General features: G+C 42.0%; 1 protein-coding gene across 3 annotated transcripts in view; it reads right to left on the bottom strand.

The window, feature by feature from the left end:
- The window catches only part of DLEC1 (DLEC1 cilia and flagella associated protein), a 34,875-nt gene that overhangs the window by 1,078 nt on the left and 10,731 nt on the right, over nt 1–23,066 (bottom strand). For 2 of the 3 annotated variants that reach the window (XM_027733411.2, XM_039380675.1), the window contains 25 exons: nt 22,456–22,618; nt 20,571–20,763; nt 19,200–19,258; nt 18,535–18,709; nt 17,180–17,273; nt 16,814–16,944; nt 16,344–16,502; nt 15,439–15,578; nt 15,039–15,192; nt 13,835–13,945; nt 12,634–12,764; nt 12,099–12,284; nt 11,949–12,016; nt 10,656–10,807; nt 10,028–10,131; nt 9,249–9,319; nt 8,354–8,571; nt 7,230–7,364; nt 5,771–5,893; nt 4,696–4,790; nt 4,521–4,605; nt 3,788–3,988; nt 2,756–2,917; nt 1,683–1,836; nt 969–1,089 (listed from right to left, as the gene is read on the bottom strand). In XM_027733411.2, the coding sequence (XP_027589212.1) occupies nt 969–1,089; nt 1,683–1,836; nt 2,756–2,917; nt 3,788–3,988; nt 4,521–4,605; nt 4,696–4,790; nt 5,771–5,893; nt 7,230–7,364; nt 8,354–8,571; nt 9,249–9,319; nt 10,028–10,131; nt 10,656–10,807; nt 11,949–12,016; nt 12,099–12,284; nt 12,634–12,764; nt 13,835–13,945; nt 15,039–15,192; nt 15,439–15,578; nt 16,344–16,502; nt 16,814–16,944; nt 17,180–17,273; nt 18,535–18,709; nt 19,200–19,258; nt 20,571–20,763; nt 22,456–22,618 (3,385 nt within the window). The remainder of the gene's footprint in view (nt 1–968; nt 1,090–1,682; nt 1,837–2,755; nt 2,918–3,787; nt 3,989–4,520; nt 4,606–4,695; nt 4,791–5,770; nt 5,894–7,229; nt 7,365–8,353; nt 8,572–9,248; nt 9,320–10,027; nt 10,132–10,655; nt 10,808–11,948; nt 12,017–12,098; nt 12,285–12,633; nt 12,765–13,834; nt 13,946–15,038; nt 15,193–15,438; nt 15,579–16,343; nt 16,503–16,813; nt 16,945–17,179; nt 17,274–18,534; nt 18,710–19,199; nt 19,259–20,570; nt 20,764–22,455; nt 22,619–23,066) is intronic. The other variant, XM_039380674.1, reaches the window with a different exon arrangement.

Below are 23,066 nucleotides of genomic sequence, written 5' to 3'. Positions count from 1 at the left end.
GAGGTGAATTATTAAAATCACCTCACACCTTGCATATAATTATTTCCTAATGCCATGTTGGTCCTGTGCTCTGCTGTGTTGGGAATTCTTCATCTGGAGCTGCACAGATGAGCTGGCTGCTACACAGTGACATCTTTGCTTTCTGGTACTTCCAGGCATTTCCAGACATGCTGATTAGTGTATTTGTCAGACAAAATGAAGTGCTTCAGGCACATTCAGAAGCATTCCAGAAAAATCTAGGCACTCAGGAGCCTGGAGAGGCCTCTGGTCCACCATGCTGCTCTGAGCAGGGACAGCTTAGAGCAGCTGCTCAAGGCTTCATTCCATTGACAGAACAGTAGCTCCAGAGATGGAAATCACTGGATCATGTTCCAGAGAGATGGAAGTTATGACAATAACTCAAGTCACCTACAGTTTGCTTCCTGAAACTTCCCTGTCAGCAGTGTTCAGACCTCATTGAAATCACTAGGATAGACTTGTCTTAAACTTCCTGCCACCATGTGATAACTTCCAAGAAGATAATTTGTAATGAAAGCTGAATTTTCTTACAGGAGTTAAATCTCCCTAATTAGAGCAAAGAAATTAAAGTCAGCCAAGATTTATAGAATGGTTTGGTTTGGGAGGGACCTCAAAGTTCATCTCGGTCCAACCCTGCTGCCATGGGCAGGGACACCTTCCACTATCCCAGGTTACACCAATCCCCATCCAACTTGGCCTTGAACACTTCCAGAGGTGGGGCACCTACAACTTCTCTGGCAACCTGTGCCAGGGCCTCACCACCCTCACAGGGAAGAATTTCTTCCTAATACCTAATCTAAATCTGCCCTCTGTCAGTTTGAATCCATTCCCCCTTGTCCCATCACTCCATGCCTTTGTCCAAAGTACCTTTCCAGCTCTCATGTAGCCTCCCCAGTCTGAACAACGCCAACTCTCTGTCAACAGCAAGACTTCAGTTCTGTTAACTGTACCTTGCAGTAAAGCTGATCTGCAAGATCTCTCTGGTAGGTGCGTCCCCTTCACGTGCCTCCAAAATGCCATTAGTCGGGAAGACTGAAAATACTTCCAGGGTGTTGGGCCTTTCCTGTTCTTCTGCAGTGAAAGGGCCAAATATCAAACAAAGCCATACAAGACCTTTTATGTAAGTATATACAGCATGTAACACTCATAGCAATGCACCTCCTTGCTGGGCAACTAATAAATCATGTCTCACACTGTCAGAGGGTTTCTGTGCATGTGCTCAGCCTCTGTTTTCATCCTCTAATCCAGGGCTGTGATCAGTGGCCTCCATGTTCAAATAATAAAGCCCTGATCTTCTTTCCTCTGGAGCCCATCTGTTGTTAACAGCAGCAGACACACGCTCAAACTGAGCTCATAAGGAGCTGCTGCTCCTTGTTGCCCCTCAGGATTGATTTATAAATGAGCAGAGCATATCCAGGAGTTGTGAGGGCTAAGAGTCAATCTTTTGGTTAAATGAGGAGCAACTGTGGAAATCAGTAGTGACACACTGATGTCAGAAAAGGTAGAGGACAGACAGGAGAGGAAAAGCCCTCGTAAGAAGCAGACCACATATGTTTGCACCCAACATTATCACATATTGCCTCTATACTGAGTGCATGCAGCCTTAATAAAAGCACTGAATATGAAACTATATAACAAGGAAATCAATTGCAAAACCAAAATACCCAGCAAGGCAGTCCAGTAGCTTCTACAGCTGCTCCTGTTGTACAAGAAGACATGTTCTGTCTTGGTCTGTGCAACAAAGCAGGTCAGGAAATCCACTGTGTTGCAAGAGAGCTCCAGGACTGGAACACTGAGATAAGCAGTCACTGGGACCAGCTGCAAAACAGAAGGAAGGGAAAGGAGAATAAAATCCACCGCATTTTTGTAGAGCTTTAATAATACCTGCTCCAGCTGGATCATTCTTATCCCCAAACACTGAATCAAAAGTCATTGTTCTATGTTCTTTCATAATGGTTAATTCCCATCCTGCAGCCTTGAGTGAATTAAGTTGTTCCTTGTGTTACTGTTTTGGGACAGGTTTTCAAACCAGACACTGTAGTCTTAATGAAGTAACACAGAGTGAACATTCTCATTTGTTTTTAGGATTTTCTGTAGAGCTGCAGACATTACAGCATCTCGCTGTCCCTCAGGACTGTATGTGGCCCGCTGTGAGTCACTCAGTTTGTGCAGATTGCTCAAGATTATTATTCAATTGACTGTATCTTAGATATGGTGCTTGTTCTTGCACAGGTCAGTCCTCAGAAATCCCTGGCATGAAAAGAAAATAGCAGTGCCTGCAGTGCCCTGGGCCTGCTGAAGGCTTGGTGGGGGTTATAGATGATCAGTCTTTAAGCGCATGTGGGCTGTGACCACACTGCGGGGGTTTGATGGACTCAGAAGCCTTTCCAGAAGCTCTTGGGTGCTACAGGAGGCAGTGCCTGGTGACTCAGGCACTGGCTTGTTCCCTGGGACAGCCCTGACCCTGTCTCAGAGTCACACTGTGACTGGGCGTGTGGCCCTTTGAGCAGTGTCATCCAGGCCGTCACCCTGTGCAGGGGACTGGGGTATCAGCACCAGGGTGGGACCCCAAACTCTCTGTCCACCTGAGAGTCACAGCAACCCCATGGCCATTCACTTTACCCAGATTACACCATTTACTTCAGAGGTGCCTGTAGTTCAAGGCTGAATAAATCCTAATCCAAGTCAGAGATGCTGCTGGAACAGCCCTTTCCCAGGGCCCAGGCTCTGATCTCACCTGGACAGTGTGGTTACTGTGCTCAATGACCAGATTTTGATTAAACTTCAGCTTTCTTTCTCCGTTCTCCAGCTGGAGCACTTGGGATCCAGGAAGCAGCTGGGTATCTGGCAAGTGTTGATACCTAAGTAACTCCAGAGTTATGTGGAATGACACTTTCACCTATGGTAAGAGAAATCCAGATGATTACCACATAAGAAGACACTGTGTGCAGGAAATCCAAAGTAAACATTACACAAAGGCCCAGGCACACATTTTCCCACTGGAACCCAAAGGTGTCATGCCAGCAGCCAAATTCCCACTGGAACAAAGCATTATAATTAGCAAAAAAACACAGCTATTTCCTATGAATCCAGTACATGGAGACAGAGTGTAAAGGTGAACAGCTGATCTCTGAACCACAGGGGAGAAACAGTCTCTAGGAAGCTAAAGGTTCTGAATTCCTGAGGTTACAAATACCATATTCCCAAAGGTGTCTTAGACATATAAGTTCTCTTTCTTCCCACACACGGAGAACTGTGATGTGTGTCAGAATGAAAACAGCAATATGAGAAGCACACTTCAAAAATGCAACTGTTACTCATTATTTGCACCTTACCTAACTCTCTAGTCCAGGACTTTGTTTCCTTTAAGGTAATTTCTACACCCAAAACTAATCAAATTTTCCTCTCCTTACGCTGCCTGCATCTAATTTAAGGAAATGAGGGAGTTTGGAAATCTTTTAATATGTCCAGCATATATATGGCTATTGATTTAGGTGAGCTCCAAAAACCAAAGGGGTTTCTGCAGGAGTTTGCAACAGGTCAGAATTTATGGGAAAAGCACATCAGCGCCACTTCAGAAAAATAATCTTTACTTGCAATACAGCAGGCAAAATGGCAGTAATTAGCATTTGCTAATATAACAACTATTTCCCCTGAAGTTGGGAGATTTCTATGCTGGTTGTGTTTTTCTGTGGTTCATCTGGGCCACACTAACACACCAATTACTAAACTCTCTATTCTGGCAGAGGATTATTATTTTTGAGCCTACCAGCATGTTTTGCTGTGGATAAAGTACATGTTGCGGTTGGTGTTCTCCTTCCTCCTCCTTGCTGTGGGATGTTTTGGTGCCCTTTTTGGGATCTGCGCTGGACACGCTGAAGGGCATAGACAGAAGGAGCCTGAAGTACAGAGGAACCTTGGTGCAATTGATGAGTTTCAAACTCTGAGTCATCACCGAATCTGTCAAAACCTGGGGGAGAAATGATTCAGAACTGGTCAGTTTTAACTCCCTGGAGAGGTTTGTGCTGGTCTGGGCACTGAGCACCAGCAGGGATCTGAAGGACTTCACCCCAAAAGCAACCCAGTATTTTTTTACTTGTGTTTTTCAACATTTCTTGAGTGAAAAATCAAAATAAAAATATTGTAATAAAGTCTAAAAGCCTTTGAATGTCAAGGGTCAAAGAAACTGGAGTGACTCATTCTGCTATTGGACCTGAAAATCAGTCCTAAGTCCTGAAAATCAGAACTTACTCTTCTACTTACAAACTTCTCTATGAAAAAAAGAGAAAGTTGTATAAAATAGGCATTGTCTGAACTCAGCTTTGCTTATTCCTGGCTAATAAGTACCGGTAGTACTTTTTTTTCTTCCCTATCTTGTTATGTGCAATATAGAAAATGAGGCTGCTGGTGATAAAGATGCATTTTCAAAGCCATGTGCACACAGCTCTGAATTCTCACAGCAGTACAAACCAGCTGAATGCATCAGAGTGGGAAATACTTACTCCTAACAGAGGCTTAGCAGGAAGGAGATCACTTGCCACTGAATAAAACACCATTCCTCTGTCGTGACCCATCTCTACTTTTAACCTGAGGGTAAAGAACCAGAGCTGGTCAGAGCCCTGTCTCCAGGCTGACCCATCCCCTGTGGGTACCAGGCATCAGCATGGTGGTACTCACAGAGGATGCCTCAGGAAACCTTCCAAGTCCACTCGTAATGTTGGAGCTTCATAACCCTGTCCGCGATGCACCTTGTTAGGCACCCTCCTTGCAAGCTGGCAACAAAATGAAAACAGAAGTTATGTATAAAATGATAGCACTAAAACTTGAAATGCTACTTTTAGCCCAAGAGGCTGTTTGCCAAGCAGAATCCTATTTTGGCTTGTTTGTAAGACATGATGGAACAGCAGGAGCCAAGCATTAGGTGAACTCTGAAGGGCTGTGGGTAGTACAGATGCAGGGTAGGTTTAGATCAGATGTTAGGATGTTCTTCACTGAGGGCAGCGAGGCACAGGCACAGGTTGCCCAGAGAAGCTGTCAATGCCCCATCCCTGGAAGTGTTCAAGGGCGTGGACCAACCTGGTCTAATGGAAGGTGTCCCTGCCCATGGCAGGGGGTTTTAGAACTAAATGGCCTTTAAGGTCCCTTCCAAACCATTCTAGAATTCTGTGACTCTACATTTCTTCCCTCAGGAATCAGGAACATTAGGGTTGTTTTTATTAAATATTGTATTATTATTCATTCATTTCACCTTGTACCTTTGCAACAATTCCTATCAGAGAATTGCTGAGCCATTCATAAAACACTGCTCAAATGTCACATCAGCCTGTGAGTTGCACTTGCAGTTGTTTTAGAGGAAGTTTCCCAGAGGAGAGATATGCTGTCCAAATTCACACAGGAAGGTGGATGCAGAGCCAGGAACAGGACTCAGCAGTCCTGAGCCTCATTCCCATTGTTAACTATTGTTATCAATAAAACCTGATGTTGTGATAGCATTTCAAATCCTGGGCTTTTGTCTGGGGTCTGCGGCCCCAGACAACACAAGAAGATGGTGACATTCCCACCCCAGAATGCTTCCAAGCTAAAAGACAAATGCAACAGAAGAACAACCCTGGCTAAGGAAGGATGTACAGGGTAGCAGGAACAGGACTGTTTATACAGACTGGCCAGGTACACAGCAGCCTGTACATAAATTACAGGAAGGGAAACAATTATTTCCCAGCCACCTTTAGCCTTGCTGTGACAGTCGGTTTACCTTGTCGTCCAGGCTCATGAAGCCCAGCAGCAGCCCCTCACACCGCACCTCAGTCGCCGTCTCTGGGAGGACAAGCGGGGTGAAGGAGATGTGAACGTCGCTGCTGCCACCTCCTGGAACCACCTACGGCCGGGAGGGAAGCGTTTAGTGCAGGGAACTGCCTGGGATTGCACAAGCACCCTCAGCACTCAGCTGCCAAAACTGAGTTGCACAAGCAGCCATGAAATCCCCCAGGCATGGGCTACGCTCAGGCTCATGCTAAAATGCTAACATGTGACAGCAAAACTGGCAATTATTTCAGCTGCAAATGTCAGTGTAAGCACTCTTTAGCATCAACAGTTTAAGCATAGTCACACACCAACTCTCTAAGTACACAAACATATGTACATAACTGTTTGTTTTTAAAAATACCCATTTCTGCCCACTTTTACTCCATGGCTACCTCAGGTGAGTCTCTCACAACTTACAATACGAGAAACACTTTTGGTAGAGTTCCAAGTGTGAACTAAGAGTATTTTACAGTTCAGTTTAGTCTTGACTATTTTTTAATTTTATAGGACAGCAGGGAATGTAATCAAATGCACTAGCCAGCTGTAGTGGATTTTCTGAGACTTACAGGTTGACTAGATTCTGCTTTCTTTAGATGCATTGCACAGGTTTTGGTTAAATCCTGATACTGCTGCTGGCTACATCCAGGAGGTGCCTCCACAGGGAGGCACTTGTTTGTCTGACCTGTCTCAGCCTCTATCACCCTAGAGCTGATTGCAGATTCATTTCTCTGAGATGCCATTTCTGTCATTATTTCTTTCATGTAATCTTTAGCTCATTCTAGCTTGTAACTGAAACCCTTTGGCAAAGAAAATTACTAATATTTAAAATTAAAATTGACACACTGATGTTTTGGGCAACCCTGTCACTCACAGTAAGGTCTTTCCAGTGCTGTTTTTGCTCTATGATATTCCTAAGGGATTGTGACACTGTGGCCTGTATTTGCACCAATTATTCCAATTATTTCTGAAGCAATGTGGGTTACAACAGTTTATCCAAAAGAGTTGTCTATGGAGCACCCCTTTCCCAGCAGCCTGATCTCCAGCTCTGCCACATCTCCTTAGCAAGTCTACCCTGGTTAAATAACATGTTTCCAAAGCTTCAGGCTGGATGGTTCTCACATTTCACCAAGGCAATCCAAGTGAGAAGACCAACTTTGGAAAGTCCAGTGCAACTGAACACTTAACTCCAGTCATCAGTTCACTGCTCCAATGTAGGTAGGACACTTCCTGTTGACTTTGAAAACTGTTCTCATAATCATCTTGAAGACCCCAAAGCCTTCCAGCCTCCTGATTTACTGTTCAGTAGAGTTTACCTCAAACCAAACTCAAAGCTACCTCCTCATTCTCTGTCTCCACACTTCTGCAGAAAATACGCTAAATCTAAGTACAAAGAAAATGTAAAAGCTTACTATCTGTCCTGGAGTAATGGAGTAGGGGCTGTCTGCAGGAACCCCTTCATGAGGTCGCAGAAGTACAGAGACAATTTTCTCTGTTGTAGGCTCCTGACTGCTGATTTCCTTCTCTTTGCTGTCAGAGCCTGGAGGCTGCAGGGACACATGGGTGGGGAATGGTTAAAACTGTTACACTGCAGCGGAGGAATGCGAGTGATGTGCACGGGGAACTGCTGCACTGGTCAGTGAGTATGGCCAGTTCCAGTTTCTTTGTTTCTGGCACAAAGGCTGGACATGTGTCCTGTACATTAATTTTCTCTTGCACGGAGTAGCTCTCCTGAAACTGCTCTTGGATTCCTTGCAAAAATGTGCATGCTTGGGTCCTGCAGAGGAGCACCCAACCATGACACCTCTAGCCATTATACAAACCAGCACTCCAGGGCAACAATGTTCCCTTAGTGCACAAGAAAGGTTAGAGATGTGTTCAAAACAATTATGCCTTCTGAGCTGAAATGGAGCAAATGTGATTTTAGTATTTTTTCTGTAAAGGTGTCACCAGAGAAATATTTATGTTCTGGGGATACCATTTCCCTGTCACTCCCAGCCCTTCAAGACAGTAAATTGCCACATTATAATAAAAGTTCACGGGTAATAGATGTAACCATATTCTAACAGAGTAACAGAACCAATCGAATTTTAGCACCGGGACAAATACCTCCATATCATTAGCTGCAATTTGAAATGTAGAGGTTAGATTCTGCTCCCTGACTACAGCACATGTTGACACCAGAAAGCACCCATGAGAAAAACAGACCCAAATTAAGGAGCTTTTGTTATGGTAATTCTTGTACGTAATAATGGCATTAGTTTGTCAAGGACAGTATTTTAAAAAGTATCTCTTCAGCTTCTCTAACAATTTTATGGCGAGCTAACTGCTTACAGCTCATTCTGGAAACAGATTGCTGATCTCCACAGCCACCTACCCACATATTGCGTTTTCGACTGTGAGAGGAGCTGACGTTTCTTTTAACAATCCAGCTCTTAGTTACAAGTTATATCTCCTGTTATTGTTTTCAACCCTTCATGCCAAAAAACCCATCACGTATCTCAGCAGCAGCGTAAGAAACAGCCTAACAGCTGACCTCATCCGTGGTTTGGGAAGCTGGACAAATGCTTCCACGGGGAATGGCAGTTTGATCCAACTTTAGCACGATCTCTGACTCCGAGGTGCTACCACTTGATGCAGCCTCATTTCCATCCATGTCCTGAGGTGGAAAAGGGTCTTCAAAGAGCATCAACAGGTCCACCAGCTTTTCGTCGTCTTCCTCTTGGTTGTAAACTTCCAAGTCCAGGCGGATGTCTGAATTGGAAAGGAGAAAGGACAACTACTGCTGGTCAGCGAGAGGAGTCACAGCTTTGTTGGTACCAGAGAACCAGAGTATCAAGTAACAAATTTGTATCTGGCAACTAGATTTGTATTAAAGCATATCTGAAGCTTACCATGTTTCCTGCAAACTAAAATCATTGAAGCTCTTCCTACAGCTTGGCCACTTTCTAGGTCCTAAACTACACTTGCAATAACATTAAAATAAATTATGAGTTATTTTGTTTAAGCAAATGTGTTTGGTGGCATTCAGAAAAAAAATAAAAATGGTGATTGACTTTGCTCTGAAAAGCTTAGAATTTCACTCAAAGCTAACACTAAATACAGAAGGGCCAGATGATGCCACTAAGAAGCTGGTAGCACATCTGATTGATGGGGTTAGTGTTGTGAGAGATTTATAAAAACAGGATGACAAACCCTGAGTTCCCACCATTTCAATGAGGGAAAACCCAGCCACCTCAGGATAGGATGCAGTTCCATAATAACAACACACTGAGTCACTTTCTTACACACTATTACTATTTTTACAAAAAATATCTTGATTAGGCAACAAGTAGGCCTGTTAATTAACATGTTAATGGGTTCTTCTATATTTATTCTCATAAGGAATGCAATGAAAGTGTCAATGTTTGCTGTACAAAAGTCATTCCTACCGAAGGGAGTGGGGTTGTTGAGCCGGACCCTCCGAAGGACAGGAGACCCTCCCGAGACATGAGTGCCAAACCTGGGGGGGGAACCTTGTTATCAGTACATGCAGTGAACAAAAGTGTCTGAAATCATTAAAGAGTTGTTTAAAAGTGGAAACAAACCTGGCTGCACTGGCAGCCTGTTAAGAGTCGCTCTCAGATAAAGCATGGCCTACACTGTGAAGTACAATATTGTTTTATTTCACCAGACTCTTTTCTTTCCTTTTTTTTTTTAAGTTGTCTCAAATGTTTCAGGTTAAGCATGTACAGTGCCATGGTCCCCATAAACCAACCCTCACCCCTCACCCAGAGGTGCCATTGCAACTGCAATGACAAGGCTTAAACTTTCTCCTGCCCCTCTTTACCTTGGGGCTGCATTTCTCCTGGTCCAGGTAAAGAGCCAGGGAGAAATGAGCTGCAGATGATGAGAACTGATCATGAGAAATGATGAGAAACGATGAGTTCCCACCTCAACAGAGTCAGATGAGGCTGGACTGGGTGAAATTCTACAACTGCAAGCCCAGGATAGTGGTTGCTGGCAAACCTGAGCAGCCTTGTATGGAGAGTATTTTATAATTATGCTGGTAGAGACAAATGTATTGGTGTCCTAGAAGCAGATACTCTACTCTGACAGCATTTTGCTGACCTTCTCATTATATCACAACGAGATGGAACAGGTGTGTATGTTGGCTGTAGTCCAGTGATATTTAATTCTCTGATTCCTCTGACAGTATTTTGCACTGTACCTGATAATGGGTGACTCTGTTTGCGGTCCTGTCATCTGCAGGAAGATAGGACAGTCTTTCACAGTCATTTGCATAGGAATTAATTTAGGTTGTAAGTCTCCCACCTGTTAAAGAATAATTTTTTATATTAGAATCAAGATAAAACTTTGTGTTAAAAAATTATGTTTTGAAAACTGATTGGATTTTCAAAAATTTTGGTTAATTTGTTTTGACAGCATCTAATTCATATGCTAACAACAACTCTTCTCAGCAGGAGAATGCAATACCTCATGCATTTATCAGCTTTCCTGCTGCTTTTCCATACAACACAATGTATTGTACTGGTAGAGCAGAGCAGTGCCCTGGCCAGCTACCAAACAGATGTTATAAATCAAAACCGCTCCAGTCATCTTAAAGGCACATGAGAACACCCCAAGGGATAAATATGTTACCCCAAAACTAAACTGTAAGAGCAAACAACTGTTCCTTACCCATCATTGCAGGTAGTGGTATAACAATATCAACCCTGAATTTTTACAGAAGTCCTGAAAATCTGGAAAAGTAATTCTAACAGAAAGGAATCTGGGAAATATAATTGGTGTAAAATCTGCCATAGCAATACTTCACTTGAAACCAAAACCCCACCTACCTTACAGACAAGATTGTCCTGGTACTCTCCCCACATATTGTTGTAAGCTGCTATTTCTATGCTGAGCTGCTGGAAGGCTCTCAGAGTTCCCGTGGAAGGTTGTATATGGAAAGCTACTCCCCTCCCCTGAGACAGCACTGCTGCTTCAAACTCTGAAGAAGCACAGCAAAGAAGCATTGGATGAATTTTGAGGAAATGGAACAAAGCCACTGTTTCAAAGAATATACAGGACCATGGTTTTAGCTGGTGTTAATCAGCAGCTACCTCACTGGCTTCAAAAAAAACCCTGGGGTCATTTACACAACTCACATTTATACCACTTTTCCCTTCTGCAGTGGGCCTTATTCTATTTTTTTGAGGGTTTGTTCTTGCCTAGAGTATTTTATAGCAGGACTCCCTTCCAACAACCTGATCCAAGACTCTCTGGGATATGCAAGGCACTAATTGGTTACATGAAAACACACCTTCGATTTGAGAAAAATAGGCTGGGATTTGTGTTGACTGGTTAATGTCCTATCAGCAGCTGCCTGTTTACCTTTGTGTGCTCTTCCACACAAAGAGTGAATTACAAAGAGCAAAGCCTTTCCACATTCTGAGTCACCCAAAGCCTTGCATGGAATCTGTCAGAACAGCATTTTCCTAATCTTAAGCACTAATTCAACAGCTGAAAAGCTCTGTCTGTGTAACAGATACCAAACACTATGGCAAGGTACCAATATGTCCAGTTTTATTTTGGATACAGAAGACGCATCCACACTTCATAGCATTTCACTCCCATTTCCCCCCTCCCTGAGTCTCTTGTGGCTCCAAATATTATCATTTTTCAGTACAACACATCAGAAATGACAGATGGGCTGTGCTGCAGCTTTCCACAGTGGAGAGGGTATGTTAAAGGGTTTGGGGGAGGAAAGCCTGCTAGAGTGGTACTGGAAAACTGTGCAGGAGAGAAACAGCCAAACATTCTGCATGTCATCCATACCACGTGCTGGGAGTGAACTATCACAAGAATCACCATCTTTGTTTCAGACTGTTGTTTTCAAGAAAAAGAAGATGAATGACAAAGAAAGGGAGGGGGAGAGAGAAAAAGAAGCAGAGAGGGAAGACAGAGATTGACCTAATGGTTATAAAATGTGGGCTTTCAAACTCAAAAATGAACTGAAGAACTAAGTTTAGACTTTAGCAGATACTCCAACAATGGAAAGAGGTGCCTGACTGGCACTCTTAGCGCTGAATATGGTAGTCAGTTGGCTTTTACCTTCTCTCCACAGAATGAATTAACAGTTATTCTCATACCTGACTGTGCTTTTCTGGCTGCATGTTTTGTGACAGGTCCTCTTCTTTTCACCAGGTATCTTGAGGAGCTTGAAAAAAATAAATCTGATTTCAGGTTTAATCCAGACCTAAATTAGCATCTGAGTCATTATGCAGAAAAACAAGACTTACAGGCAGGTTCCTTGTTCTGAAGTTGGTAAAGAGGCAGTAAAATACTCAGCTTCCAGTGTGAATGGAGCACTGATTCCAGTGGGATTGGTAAGAATCAGCTGACGCTTTACTACATCTCTGAATGCAAGTTCAGACCCGAAGTCCAAAAGAAGGTCACACAGGCTTTGTGACATTTGTCTTTCATCACTGCCAGAAAAAATAACATTGGTATTTAAAGATGGGTCTTATTTTCTTATGCCACAGACAATTTCAGTAGATTTTAAAACGTGCAATATGCACAATGTGGTTGTGATGCCCAGTGTGAATGGACCATGCAGCCTATGATTTTTGTCATCGGCATTTTCTGCTTTTCATTTTTTCAATTCTATCCATATAAGGATTTATTTTGGGTAAAATTTTTATTATATATAGCATGCCAACCTACCAAATTAAAGCCACCTTTACTTACATAAAAAGATATAAAGATGAGCATGTTCCAAACCACAGTAGTCATGCCACATGTCGGAAAAATAAAATAAAAATCAGTCAGAAATACCTGGCAACTCCACTGTCACAAGGTACTGAGTAGAAGACCTGTAGTCCCTTCACTTCTCCAGAAATGCTCAGAAAAAGGGGTTCAACCATGTCTTCTATGCTACAGGAAAGGGCGAGGTCTTTCAGCTCACCCTGAAAAGCAATGAATCAAGTTTCCTTGTGAATGAAGCAAATATCACAGAGGAAAGGCAGCCTCATTAGGAAATTTATTTTAAAAACATGTATAAACTTCCATGGATTAAAAGTAGAACAATAGAATTGTGAGAAGTTTTACTGAATCGTTTTTGGTGCATTTTTTTGCCAGCATTGGAGTCGCTTAGAAAGCAGTACTGAGGTAAAAATTTATGGCTGTTTCTTGGCTTTGTACCTGCATCAGTCTGCAAGCCTAAACCCCCTCCATTAGTGATTTTTGACACAATTCCTACACTGCAAGTGTTGAATCATAGAATCATTTTGGTTGGAAAAGACCTCTAAGATCACTGAGTCCAGCCATCAACCCAGCACTGCCAAGGCCACCACTAAACCACGTCCCCAAGTGTCACATCTACATATCTTTTAAATACTATCTCTGATAGTACTGAATACCTACTTTTAAGCAAATAGATGAAACTTAGGTCTCCAGTGACTGTAATGGGAACTAAGACACCATACCTATAGGAAGCTTCTTTATGTAGTTGCATTAACTCAGTTGTTTGAATGCCCCTATAGAGTCTGTGGTTGAATTCCTGAAGTTTGTAAGCTCTGCAGTCTATTCCCTATTTTTCAGACTCTAAGTCCCATCAACCTCTTTTAAGTTTTCAAATATCAAAATGTCACAGGCCCAGTTGCATTCAGAAAACCAGATATATAAGCTCTATATGCCAGCCTGTTCCATTTCATTTGGGATAATGCAAAGTGAGGATCTGTGTGCTCCAGGAAAACAGATAAGCACTAAGAGCAACTGAATAGGCACTCAAGAAAGAAAGAAAACAGGAACAGCCAATAAACAAAGAGGTAGTGCAGAAATTACACACCATGTGCACTACTTTAATTCTTGCTTTCAAACCGTGGTACCTCTAAAGCAAAGCAATTTTGGAGATACTGTGCAGGAAAAAAGAGCATGTGGTTTTGTACAGAAATTGTTCCCTTCAGCCAGATGGAGGTGAGATGAAAAAGCCGGTGTTGCTGTTTTGATAAAACTGTGCCCCAGTTTTTAACCTTACCATGATGCTGGCTGACAGCTCTATGCAGAATTCTTTTTCCTCATTTGGGCCCAAGGTGCCACGGGCTGGGGAGACAGTGACAGAGCAGGAAACTGCCTGGCTTCCAATGAGCTGCCAAACAGAAAGGACAGACTTTTAGACTAATGCTGATTCTCTCCGATTGTCTCTTCACATCAAGACCAAGTTATTCTCAGGTTTAGGACACTTTCAGGTAGCAACACCTACAGTTTATCAAGACTTGCTTTACAATTCCCCGTGGGTGATAAGTTCCTCATGTCTACATTCATTTCCAAATGACTTTCAGGTGCCAAGCTGAGGCTTCTGGGCTGGGAGCAGGGTCACTGCCCTCCCTCTCACAGTCACAAGCCTTTCCAGGGTGAAGCCAACTTATCTGATATTGGAGCAGGATCCAAGAGGTGCCCCATCTTTCTCCACTCTAGAGGTGAAAGAGAGACAATCCTGGTGTTGGCACCTTCCCTAAGTGCCCAACTGCAAATGGCATGAATCCAGGGCTTCAACTCAGTTGCTCACACATGGACATCAGATATGAGGAAAAATGCTGTAGGTATTCTTCCTAGGCTCCAGATGTTCCAAAGTGTTTTCCTATAGGTCCTATAGGATCCACATGCTCTGTTAGGATCCTTGGGCACCGGAGGTCATCTTGGATGGCTCTGAGTGCTTTTATGTAGGCAACTGAGCTGAATCCCACATGTCAGAGTAGATCTGAGTGACCAAGGCACTGACAAATTTCCACTGATGGAAAAGAGAGTTCAGACCACAGCTTACACACTGACACTAAATGTAGGGCTCTCAATCTGTAATCTGAATCCCATCCAGAATGTGAAATTAAAGCAAAATTCAGACACAACTCAAAAGCACCATAGTTTCTTTGTTCTACTTAATTAAATGCAAACCCTACACTGCCATGGGACTTAGCTTAATACTCTGGTAGCTTATATCCTGTGATCCCTCACATCTGCCCACCCATTCTCCCAGGGATGGTCCACAGACAGTAAGAACATATTGCCATCAACTGGTAGTTAATCTTTTCATAAAGGCTGGTGTCAAGTTGAAGTTCTGCAAACAGCAATCAGTGCTCAAAAGATACATCAGAAAAGCTTTTAAGAATAGTTGTTATTTGTATTTCTATAACATTGCCATTTCTATCCCTGCTGTATGCTTCATCCATCAGAAGAGCATTTACCTTTCCCCATAAGTATTTTGCTGGCAGCAGTGTCTGGTTAAAAAGTTTACTGGTTGCTTTGGCAGGAACTCCAGTATAAATTTCAGGGAATACTAGATGACTAGATATCAGGCACACTTGGAGGGTCTGAACTTCAACAAAAACAGGAAGATAACTGGAAATAAACACACAGATGGTCTATTGTTATCGTTAATGAAATGTGCTAGACATACAACAGCATGCTGGGAAGAATGATGATAATGTTTATTTAGCAATATTAGCAATTTGGTAGTTCATTGATAGGTTAAACAACCCCACTCTGAGTTCAGTTTTTCTTTTTAGAAGATAAAAACTATGTAAAGGGAAAACTCACATATGAATCCCAGGAAAAACAAAACAGAATGCTGCTTTCCCCCCTCACCTTCCTTCTCCATTTTCTACCTCTAGTTCCAATACTGTCTGGAGACGTTGGCACTGCAGTGATGTGAACTGAACTGACACTCTGCATACACCCAAAGGAGGTATTTCTCCAGCTGATGGTTGGATGGTAAAGGGAGATATCTGGGAGAGGAGAGAGGAAACAGGAAAATTTTGACACCTACAAAGCAAGGGTAAAATGGTGAAGCCACAATCTAATTAGGGCTTGCACGTGTCTAGTTTTTCCTCAGACATGTCTTTTCTCTCTGCCCCTCAAGTCCCACCTGGGTTGGTATCAGGAAGCACAGTGCCAGCTTTGTGAAAACCTGGCTACACAAGGAGGCAGGACTTTGCTTCTGAGAGAAGGGCAGTCACAGCCATGGGCATAACAGGGCTGGCTGTGCATGGACAGAGAGGGAATGTGGAGGAGAAGCAGTCAGCCTCAGCTGCAGAATCTGCTCCCAAACAGCAGCAAGGTGCCACAAGTTGGAAAGATTCTTGGACAGAAGGGTGAGGAAGGAGGGTTGGAAGAGCTGAAACAGGAAGAGCATCAGTGTGGGGCTGGGGCTGTGATTCTTGTCTCAGATGCTGATGTGGGTGTGTGGGAGGAGTGTTTAGCAACCTCAGTTCCTCTAAAACCTTAACCTCAGCAATTACTGTCATACAGGAAATACTCTGTCTCTTTGGATCAGGCTGGTAGGGGATTTGTAATAAATGGAAATAGTGAAAAATCATAAAGAAGCATTTAACCTCAAAAGAACTCACGTACTCATGAAACTGTGCAGGACTAGTTTCAGAAGAAGTCACAAAAATTAGAATTTCTGATGACTGGAATGAATATTACAACTCCTAAGCAGAAGGAAAAGAACAGCTAAAGAGGGAACACAGCCAGCTGTAGCAGTGACTTACCTCTTCATTCCTTTCTGCTAGACAAACCTGGCTTTCTTGCATCCTCCACTGTGCTGGCACTTGACACATATTTTTAATCTTGAAGGTTCTTAACACACTCTCACCCTGCTTAGTCAAACCAAACCGGAGTGATGGAACATCAATACGAAGAAGTGGACCCTGGGACACCAGGAAACAGACATCAGAATGGACCCCTCTGCTAAAACAGTGTCATTAAGAAGCATATATTAGCTAAGATTAACATTTGATTTCACAGAGAATATCAGAAAGCAAATGCACTGTATGTGATGCAGAAAAATTCTGAGTGTCATGGGAGTATCAACACTGCCTCAATAGTTACTAGACAGCAAAACTACCTCCTATTCTTAACTTCTTTAGATTTCTCAAGCCTTTGAGAGGCAAAACAGCTTTACATGGACAATGATCAGACCCCACAGCTCACCATCCCACAATGCTGAACTGTTCTTTACCTTAAAAGCAGCCTCAACATGCAGCACAACTGGCTCTGGGCATGGCTCAATGTTACACTGCAGGTTATGGCTGATGACACCAGGTTTGCTTCCAGTAATTGCCAGTTCAAATTCACAGCAACTATTTATGTCTAGAAAAGAAAAAAAATCAGGGTGCTGTCTCACCTTTTTTTTCAGAAACCACCTGCTCTAAATCTGTTATTGAAGCTCCTGGAACCAAATTAAGTCTCCTGCTGGCTCCAGTGGGCTGGGGATCAGCTATTTTTACAGTTTGCATTATAGTGCTCTATGACTGTCATAGATTTATACTGTCAATTACTGTCATTTCTGTCATTAACTGATGCTTGCAAGTCACAGAATCTTTACCTATGACACCAGTAGGAGGAAAAACTTCCATGATCTCGGAGGTTGTGATTTTGTCCCACGTGTACTTGATCAGTGATTTGCTGTTGTTCCACAGCTGAAACAAATAAAATCAATGAGACAATTAATGCACCTTCAGCTTTCATAGCAACAAGCCAATTTGCTGAGAGCACTGATACACTGAAAACTAGGTATTGTGAGTCATCATTTATTTGTCACAGTGGCTCTCTTCACACAGGTGAAGGTGTTTCCTGAAGAAAATCCATTAACAATTCTTTCCAAGAATACTATAATACTTGAAGTTTTTATAACTTTTCCCCCATTTTTCAAAAATACAACAGGCTTTCTAAACTTAAACTGCAAATCTTTCTTTTGAGTGCAGCCTATTTTTTGCCAAAGGATCTGCTTGTGAGGGAGAGGGAAGCTCTTGAAATTTTTGGCCTGCTCTTCAGATCTAGTCAGACATTAATTTCTTAATTGCAGCAAACAACTTTGTTCTCTGAAGCACAATTATCTCTAAGTATAGTTAAAATTCTTATCTTTTTAAGACTAAAAAAACAATTGGAAACTGTAAGGAATATAATTATATCATCAGTAAGTGGCTTAGTTACCTATATCACATGTGTAGCTACACTGGATTACTGGAAAGTATGAAATAGTTGCCTTAAATTGAAAAAATAAGTTCTAGGAAGAGAAAGCATAAAATCAAATGCTGATTAGCAGGATCTCTAAGAAAAAATGGGAAAACCATTAACTGGGAAATGTCTTCCTGCCTGGCTCCTGCTAGCAAGCCTATTTTTCCCAAGTGAGTCTAAGATGGAAAGGATCCTGATCTACACTGAAGAGGATGCTGTGTGAGTGGACAATTGCAGCAGCATTTTGTCCCAAAATGGCCAGACAGAAATTATCAGAACCTGCAGGAAAGAATAACATGTAGTAAGCTGCAGCATATGTGACTTTTGTAGCTCTTTTCTGCTTGCTGTAGTTCTTTGAATGAACAGTGCCTCCATTATGAACTAATTTAATCATCCATTGGCTATTCCTCCCAGCAGGAAAACCTTTACACTACAGAAGTGACAAGCAATACTTAGTTAGTGACCCAGAAAAGCACTTAGAATAGTAAAACTCTGTGCTATCAAACTGGAGAGATGAAAAATGAACAAAGGCTGCTGCCTGGAGTGTAGGGCTGAGGGGGCTGGGTAGGGGATTTTGGTGCAGACCCTCCTGGAGTCATGGCCTCCTTTAAAAACATTTCAGGAAAACTAAAATAACACAGACCATCTGATATCTACTAATAAAACCTATGACATCTAGTGACACAAAACACACCATAACAATGAAGTCAAAAGCAAACAAACCTTAAATGTTTTTCTGAAATTTACACCAATGAAGTTTTCTCCAGGGATAATAATGGCATATGGTTCCAGAAGAAAATGAAATGGTTCTGTTGATCCTTTAACTTCTATTTCCAGTGCTATTACATCCTCTACTTTGCATTCTGGGATGTTTTGAAGCATTCCCTCTTTTTCTAAACTTTGGGAGAAATATGGTAGAATCATTAAACACCTTAAACTGGTATTAAATTGGATCCTGCCTTTTAGTTGCCAGATGAAAACTGAAAATCATCAAAAGTTTCTCAAGTACAGACTGTCAGCGTGCAATTTGCTCAGCCTGGGGACAATTAAAAACTTCATCATTCTTTAAGGTTGTCCCAGTCTGTCCATGAACAAGTATTTATGTCACAGACTGCTGTGACAAATAGTAATAACAGGAAAATCTGGAAAACAAGCAGACAAAATGACAGTATTATCTTTTTCCAAGAGAGGAAAAGCCAGGGGTAGGCATGTGTTTGGGCATGAGGGAAAGTATCAGAGATGCTCTTTGTACCACTAGTTGTGCAGATAAAATTCTTTATACTTGTCAGTCCGTCACCACCAGAAAGAAGAAAAATCCCAGTAATTTAAGGCAATAGCACAGATAAATTCTGGCTACACATCTTACTGGGAGACGTTTCTCAGCTTACCGAGGTGATTCTGGGATGTCCCTCAGTACCATCTGAATCACACTGTGGTAACTCTGCAGCTATACAGATGAAGGAGAAAACGACTTTAATGTCAAGTAATCAGTTATGCTGAGGATTAAAAAAAAGATGGAAAAGTAGTCCACGTGTAAAGGATGAATGATCATCATCGGAGTACTAAACTCTGATAAATGATATTCAGACTCTAGAGTTACTAAAAGAAAACACGTTTGACTGTAAAATATTAAGCCAGATTCTGATCTCATAGTGTATGGTTCCAAGAAAAATACTCATTTTTGACATGCTTGTTATTATTTCCCTAGTATATTGCATACTATGCACAAGCATCTGCAAAGGCTCCCCAACTTAAGCTCAGTCCTGCTGTACTAATTTAAAAGTTTCTTCTAACTGCTCCAGGGTATTTTGCTTAATTGACCATCAATCTGATCTCGAGTAAGAAACACGACTTTTCCATCATGGGAAGAGAATGCCTTCTGTATTCTAATGGAGGGGGAAAAAAGGAAACACAGAAGCAGGCCTTAAATCTGTAGGGCTTTGCAAAAGCTTCACTTGTTTGTAGACAGATATTAATTTCAGTGTATACTTTAATTAAATATATATTCAATTAACTAATTAAAGTATTTTTAAAAAGCCAGCTAGTTTCTTGTCTATACATATTTAAGGTATTTCTTATGTCTGTCAATCATCACAGCATGGGATATTCCCACTCTTGGGCTTACTTTGGAACACAGTGAGCTCATGCTCCTTATTTACAGGGACAGAGAAGCAGAAACTAAGAGAACAGTCACTGGCACAGCTGCATTCCAACATCCTTGCAGCCCTCTTTACCCACAGCTGCACACCAGCATTTCTCTGCCAAAGGCTCCTACTATCCCCCTAATTTACCACTCAGCTGTTCACAGGGCCCATTTCGGGTCAAAAAAGCTACAGCTGGAAACAGTTTAAATAATCCCTGTTTGCAAATCAACTTATTTAGGCTGCAGTAGGTATGGGGCACATCCCCAAAGCAGAAGGGGAAGGGTCAGGAGCTGGTGGAGGAGCTCGTAGAGTGGGGAGGGGAGTAACTTCACCAGCCAGCACAGCTGCAGCTACAAGGATGTGCCCATAGTTTCAGTGTAAAACTAATTGTGTCCAGTCAGTCCCAAAAATGACATGAGATCAGAAACTGTCTCACATTTTGCAGTCAAAACATGTTTTCCTTTAGTAACTTTTTCTACGTTTTGAACACTGTTTATCAGAGCATAGTACCAGCTAATTAAATTTAATTTAGAAAAGTTGCACAGCAAGGATTTTATGACTTGCATAAAAATACACAGCTGGAGTTTGTAGATAGGAAGAAATCACGAGCCATACCTCCTGTGGAGTGTAAGTGAGGATAAACTCATGATCTGCACAGGGAAGCAAAACTCCCTGCTCAGGATTTAGGGAGAAGGCTGACTCTGTGTCTTGATTGTCTTCGACCTTCGTAAAGTCTGCAGTTCCTTCTGGTATTAACGGTTTCAGATTAGGCTTTCTTATCTGCCAGAAGAAGGGAAGTTCTACAGGGCTGCAAAGAGGTCAATAAACAACAAAAAAGCTATGGTCAACAAATCAGTTATTTTTGAGCAAAATGTTGGGAGAAAATTTCCAGAGATTTTTTCCACGTAGAAAATTCATCTCTTTACAAATCACAGGGGTTTCACTTACCAGTCTTTGTGAGCTACAAAGTTGATGAGACAGCATAGAATCAGAACATATAAACTGTACAAAGAACATGCTAATATCTGAAAGTAAATTATATAAATGTTTAAGATATGCTAACACTTTATTGCCTTACTTGACTTGTCAAATAATCCAGCTTTTAGGAAACCCTACAAGGATCTGAGATGAACAGGGCTGTTCCTGCTGATACCAGTATGTTTGCCTTGGATCACTGCTGATGATCTACATCAGATTCTGAATTTAATCCAAGTGCAAGATGTGGTCTTTAACATGTCAACAAACACAATGGCTTCAGATAAAATTATAGCCATGGCTCTGCCATACTGTTTGCAATCCAGAAAAGGTTGCTTAACTGGGTTGCTTCAGCAGAAGTGTATTCCATGGAATGTCTTCATGGGTTTGAAAACTTTGACATGCTGACCTCAAAAACTTTGCCTTACTAAGAAGGGGAAGGACACTGGAATTTGAAAGTATCACTGACAAATCTGGACATTTACAATTTCTTGTATCACTTTCTGTAGCAGAAGAAAGGTTTCTCTTTCCTGCTTCTGTGGAGTTTACTCTCAGCCTGACACAAATGCTGACACCAGATGTGCAGGGACTGCTGTGGGGATTATAGCACAGAGAAGATGTGGAAATTGGCACAGTCACATCCTTTGTCACTTTACAGTGCCCAGTTCACCAAATCACACTTTCTTTACCCAAACATCAGCCTGTTCTGACATTACGCACCTGTGATTTCCAGGCCACAAAAAAAACTGTCAGATATTCACTGCAGCAAGTAACAATTTACATTAATGTACCTAAACCCAGTACTGACCTACTCACTGCTTTGATGTCTGCAACCTCTAACTGCTGCCATCGTGCAAGAGTGCACTTCTGTTAATTTTGAGCAAAATCAGGATGCCACTAGGTTCAGTACGATGTAATTATCCACAGGGACCTATTCCTTGACTTCAAATTGAGTTTATATTTCAATCTGTTAGGACTCAATAGGAGGAATCATCTGAGAGTTTTAATACAAATTGATTACATTGGGCTCCCACATTAATTAGTGGAGATCAAGTGGAGTCCAGCATGTATTATGACTTGTTCTATGGGAGACATCTACAGTCAGAATTGCACCCTTGGAAGTATCTATTTTCCTGCACGATGAAAGGAAAAGAGTCCTTAGCTCAGTAGTATAAGAATATATAGGAGACATGTAGCATTAGATAAATCTCACCTGGATCACCCTGTAAATATTTCCTGCAACCATCCATATTTATGAATCTTTTGGAATTGTAGATTTATTTCTACTGAAGCAAATACATTGACCTTGGCTAATGGCTGCCACAATGTCTGATCTATGCACAACGTTCCCACTCTTACAAGTGTATCCTTGAACCTTAATTACCAAAGAACTGGAGCAAAAGGAAGCAAAGCTGCTGCCCCAAGTTTATCAAGTGCACGAAGGTTTCTCCAATACAGTCTCACAAATGAGATCCCTACCAGTATGTCCAGACTGCAGAGCATGACTGTAATAGTTGCTACATACGTGGAATTCCTTATAACCAAGCTCTTCTCCTCGCTGGTGTGTGGGTTTTGGTGGTCGAACCAGATGAGATGTTGTGCTGTCACATCAGTAACTTCACCCAGCTCAGGTTTGCTTTCTCCACCCGTGACGAACAAAAGGTCCAGAGCAATCAGCTCTCCAACCCCTTGAAGAAATATTTTGGTGCTACTGTTTACTATCTGCCCATGAACACAGTTCACATCACTCACTGACAGCAAATGCCAGTCACGGCCATTACTGATTATATCTGGTGTTCCCTCAAGTTTCAGAACTGTGTTACTTGTACAATATTTTCCTGATGTTCTTTGTTTATCAACATGTATCAACACAGGCTTTTTCTTCATGAGTTTAACAGACTTGGATTTTAGGGCCACAGCCTCAGCTCACTTACACCAGCACTGTTTCACTGAAGTGAGCAGGGTGTTTACATGGCTGACAATGTGGCTCCCAGATGATTTGAGCAGTATATTAAAATTAAAATAAGCAGCAAATGCACTATTAAAAAGTCTATATCCAAGACTTTACCACAGGTATATCCGAAGGAAATACCTGTGATAAAGTGATTCAGTAGACTACAAGTCAAGCTTCCTGTT

This window comes from Pipra filicauda, unplaced genomic scaffold (assembly GCF_003945595.2).
Source record: "Pipra filicauda isolate LSUMZ 115617 unplaced genomic scaffold, ASM394559v2 scaffold1_size10287979_pilon, whole genome shotgun sequence".
NCBI classification, from domain to species: Eukaryota; Metazoa; Chordata; class Aves; order Passeriformes; family Pipridae; genus Pipra; species Pipra filicauda.
This window is presented reverse-complemented; position numbering and strand designations above follow the sequence as displayed.